General features: G+C 44.4%; 1 protein-coding gene across 2 annotated transcripts in view; it reads right to left on the bottom strand.

Moving 5' to 3' along the window:
* rassf3 (Ras association domain family member 3) overlaps positions 1-5,000 on the bottom strand; it is an 81,603-nt gene that overhangs the window by 49,837 nt on the left and 26,766 nt on the right. Inside the window, exons 1-2 of one of the 2 annotated variants that reach the window (XM_031583098.2) lie at positions 2,314-2,392; positions 234-367 (exon numbers count right to left, since the gene is read on the bottom strand). In XM_031583098.2, the coding sequence (XP_031438958.1) occupies positions 234-367; positions 2,314-2,377 (198 nt within the window). In that variant the 5' untranslated portion in view covers positions 2,378-2,392. Of the gene's footprint in view, positions 1-233; positions 368-2,313; positions 2,393-5,000 lie in introns of those variants that run through there. The other variant, XM_031583097.2, reaches the window with a different exon arrangement.

Here is a 5,000-nt window from a genome sequence, read left to right as displayed (position 1 = left end):
CCTTTCAACCAATCAGAATGCTTGATTTCATCTACCCTCTCTAGACTCTCAGACCATAGGAGACATTATTAGAAAGAGGCAATTAAGCACAACAACTGGTAAGTTGAATGATGAAATAGAGTGAACTTGGCTTCCTATAAATGTGGCCATAAACAAAAGTTGCTGACCCTCACACACACACACACACACACACACACACACACACACACACAGACGTGAAAGAGGGCACTCACGGCGTGTGTATCCTGGTTGTTGTTGACATGGTCCTGAGAGAGGGGACTGTGAGGACCATCAGTGGCAGATCCATTCTGGTGACAGTCCAGAGACACTCTGTCCCGACACTGTGGATGGCACGTGTACTTACAGCCTGAGACAGACAGGGGGGGAGAGAGAGCAAGACAGAGACAGAGAGAGTGAGAAATAAAGAAAGAGAGAGAGAGTCGTTTTATTTCATAGCTTGTACATTTACTTATTTTACCTTCATGTCTGACACAAATTAAAATAACTATGTCCTCTAGCATTTTATCATCAAAAGTCTGTGTTGTGTGGAATGACTGTATTTAGTTTAACGCTCTTTTAGGGGGGGGGGGGCTTTTGTTTAGTCTACATGCCAGTTCCTGGTATGCCAAGTCCATTCGAGTTCATTCTGTGGATCTGTGTTGTTTTGTTTGTTGCCGGTCCCCAGTTCATTTGCATGTGTTCATGGTGTATGCAGTGGCAGGCAGGCAGTTTCTGTGTACTGCTTTCCCCCGAAACACCAAAGTCACGAAGAGTCATAAAGTTAACCAATCAAGACTTAATAAAATACTTTATTATATTATAATTGACTGATTCTCATCATTGATTCTTATTCTTTATCGTTGACAATAGATATGTTGGTTATCACACACCAAACTTTAACTGCACTTAACTGCATGCAGGTATATGTGGTGACTGCTGTGCCCCAGGACCAATGAAGGTGAATGAAGCTCACAAATCTATGCTGACCATGATACACTGTCCCTATCCTCTACTACAGTATTTGCTAACGACTGTAAATGTTCCCAGTAGTCCTGGATGACAAGCAGGACGTTGCCAATTTGCAAACGAGGAAACGGCCGAAAAAAGCCCATGCAAATGCTGTAGAGGCCTGAGATAACACAAGCTCACACTCAAAGAAAACCTCTTTCTCTTCTCTACGCTTTCAACAGAAGAAATAGGGAAACAGGAAATAAAGTAAATGTTTGTCTTATGTGACACGTGTGACATTGTGTGACTTTAGCTCAACAGACATGTAATAACGGATCTAGCTCTCGTGACCATCAAGTGTAAAACACACGTTCACTTACTAGCGATGAACAGAAATGAGAACCGCTGACAAAATACAGGGGCTCGCCAAGCTCTGTCCCCTTACTGGAGGATAAACTTCTTAGTAGGAAACCATGGAGACAACAACCAACAGAGTGCAGGGGTTCTGTACCTCAGTGAGGAAAGAATGTTCTAGAATGCAGAGTCCTCAGAATACAAGTAGAATTAGTAGTAGAAAAAAAAAAAAAACGTTTTTTAGATTCCAGAAAAATGTGTATTCAATGAAAGAACACAATGGACAGCGGTTCTATCCATCAGGAAGGAGAGAACGTTCTACCATACTCGTCCAGAGTCTCCTCAGAATGTCATAAAGAAGGAATAGAGAACTTTTCTGTAGTGAAAGTTCTAGAGCGCAGGTATAGAGATGATGTCTCTGAATGCCATTATGGAAGAAACGCAGAAGAGTGCTGCCGATATGCGGTTTCTCAGGCCTGGCTCATGTCCAATAGCCCACTTCACATGATTCACGGAGAGAGAGAGAGAGAGAGAGAGTGAGAGAGAAAGAGAGAGAGAGAGGCAGAGAGAGAGAGAAAGAAAGAGAGAGCAGGCCTTTAGTCCAGCAGAATCACTTAGAGGCTAGCGCATCAGTAGCGATAGGATGCTAATGTGCCCATATAGAAGCAGGGTTTGGCAGATCTGCGCACAAACTGATTGCTATATCCATACACCACATAAGGCTGCAAACACAAAATATCACTCTAAAAACGGACACATACACACACACACACACACACACACACACACACACACACACATACATACACAAACACAGATTTCAGTGAGCATAAGCGATAGAATCACACATACACAGATTGTCTGAAATGTTCATACAGAAACATACAGTAACACACACACACACATACAGTGTGCTGTCTGCTGGTCATACACACACACTCTCACACACACACACACACACACATACAGCGTGCTGTCTGCTGGTGTCCTCTCTCCATTCGGCTGTCTTACCTGAGGATCGTCTCTTAACCTGCTGGTTGATTTTGCTGGAGAGTTTGCAGACTGCTCCTCCCATCCCAGCCTCTCCTCCATCTGTGCCTACCTCTCTCTTTCTGTCCCTATGCCCCTAGTACACACACACACACACACACACACACACACACACACACACACAACACACACGCACACACACACACACACACACCTTAAGCTACTCATACACGTGCAGTCACACACATCCACACGTCTTGCAATAACACCTCCACTAATGCCGGTTGTAAGTACACACACACATTAACAGGTCAGCGAGTCAAGAAAGCCCCAGACTGGACACACACACACACACACACATATAGTGCTGAACAAAGGACTGGAGGCTTCACTGCCTGAGCCACCCAAAGACTGACGCCCATCATTTGCCTACGAGTTAACCATTCTCTCTCTCTCTCTCTCTCTTCTCTCTCTTTCTCTCTCTCTCTATTCTCTCTTTCTTCTCTTCTCTCTTTCTCTCTCTTCTCTCCCTCCCTCTTTATCAATTCTTCATTTTGCTACACACTCTTTCTGCTTGGGACTCTCTTTCACTCAAACACTAGATGCACTCAGTCTCTCTCACACACTCTCTGCACTCTCATACTCCTGCTCGCTTGCTCTCACTCACACACACACACACACACACACACACACACACACACACACACACACACACACACACACACACACACACACACACACACATACATACATACATACACACACACACACACACACACACACTTCCACTCATTCTCTCTCTCAGACATTCATTCTCTCTTCTCTCTCTCTCTCTCTCTCTCTTCTCTCTCTCTCTTCTCTCTCTTCTCTCTCTCCCACCCCCTCCACCACAGTCTTCCTCTCTGTCTGCTGAGTGGTGTGATTTGACTGTCAAATGCTGGGCTGTCTGCTTTGGCCATGCAGTGATGGACACCAGAGAACTGACAGGACAGAGAGGAGGCTAGACAAAGGTGATGATGCAGGTAATCTCTCTCTTTCCTCTCTCTCTCTCTCTCTCCATCACTCTCCCTCTCTCTCTGTCTCTATCTCTGTTTCTCTCTCTGTCTCTCTCTCATTCATTCTCTCTCTCTCTCTCTCTCTCTCTCTCTCTCTCTCTCTCTCTCTCTCTCCTCTCTCCATCACTCTCTCTCTCCCTCTCTCTCTGTCTCTATCTCTCTTTCCTCTCTCTCTCTCTCCATCTCTCTCCCCCTCTCTCTCTGTCTCTATCTCTGTTTCTCTCTCTGTCTCTCTCTCTCGTTATTTATCTATCTACCTATCTGTCCATTTACCCGTCTCCCCCTCTCTCTCTCTTTGAAAGTTTTGCTCTCTCCCATCTGTCCTTCTCTCATATGCATCCTTTCTTCTCTCTTTCTCTTCCCCTTCTCTCATATGCATCCTTTCTCCTCTCTTTCTCTTGCCCTTCTCTCATATGCATCCTTTCTCCTCTCTTTCCCTTCCCCTTCTCTCTTCCCCTTCTCTCATATGCATCCTTTCTTCTCTCTTTCCCTTCCCCTTCTCTCTTCACACTCTCCCGATGGCCAACTTCATACTCAAGCATCTTTTACTCTCAAACCAAATCCTCTTCATTTCTGTTACTTTTAGTCCAGCCCTTTCTATTTCTTCTATTTCCTCTCCCTCTTCTTTTTATCTCTCCCTCTCTCTTCGTCTCTCTCTCTCCCTCTCTCTCACACACACACACAAACAGACACACTTTTGCAACTATATCAAATTGTGTTCAAGCCAATCCTACTAATACACAGTTGATATAAACCGACAGGCCCTCCACTCACTGGTGGCAACTTAGGGGTCTACTCTACTCTACTCTACTCTACTCTACTCTACTCTACTCTACTCTACTCTACTCCACACACTCTACTCTACTCTACTCTACTCTACTCTACTCTACTCTACTCCACACACTCTACTCTACTCTACTCTACTCTACTCTACTCTACTCTACTCCACACACTCTACTCTACTCCACACACTCTACTCTACTCTACTCTACTCTACTCTACTCTACTCCACACACTCTACTCTACTCTACTCTACTCCACACACTCTACTCTACTCTACTCTACTCTACTCTACTCTACTCTACTCTACTCTACTCCACACACTCTACTCTACTCTACTCTACTCTACTCTACTCTACTCTACTCTACTCTACTCTACTCCACACACTCTACTCTACTCCACACACTCTACTCTACTCTACTCTACTCTACACTACACACTCTACTCTACTCTACTCTACTCTACACTACACACTCTACTCTACTCTACTCTACTCTACTCTACTCTACTCTACTCTACTCTACTCTACTCCACACACTCTACTCTACTCTACTCTACTCTACTCTACTCTACTCCACACACTCTACTCTACTCTACTCCACACACTCTACTCTACTCTACTCTACTCTACTCCACACACTCTACTCTACTCTACTCTACTCTACTCTACTCTACTCTACTCCACACACTCTACTCTACTCTACTCTACTCTACTCTACTCTAGTAAAGTAGTATTTATTGTTACACCAGGTTCTATTGCTCGTAGCTTGACTATTCTCTCCCTTGTACGTCGCTTTGGACAAAAGTGTCTGCTAAATGACTAAATGTAAATGTAAATGTAGTTTACTCTGCCGGACTGTTTGCTATCCATC

The sequence above is a fragment of the Clupea harengus genome, chromosome 16 (assembly GCF_900700415.2).
Source record: "Clupea harengus chromosome 16, Ch_v2.0.2, whole genome shotgun sequence".
In the NCBI taxonomy this organism is placed as follows: domain Eukaryota; kingdom Metazoa; phylum Chordata; class Actinopteri; order Clupeiformes; family Clupeidae; genus Clupea; species Clupea harengus.
Note: the sequence above shows the minus strand (reverse complement) of the source record. Positions and strands in the feature narration are given on the sequence as shown.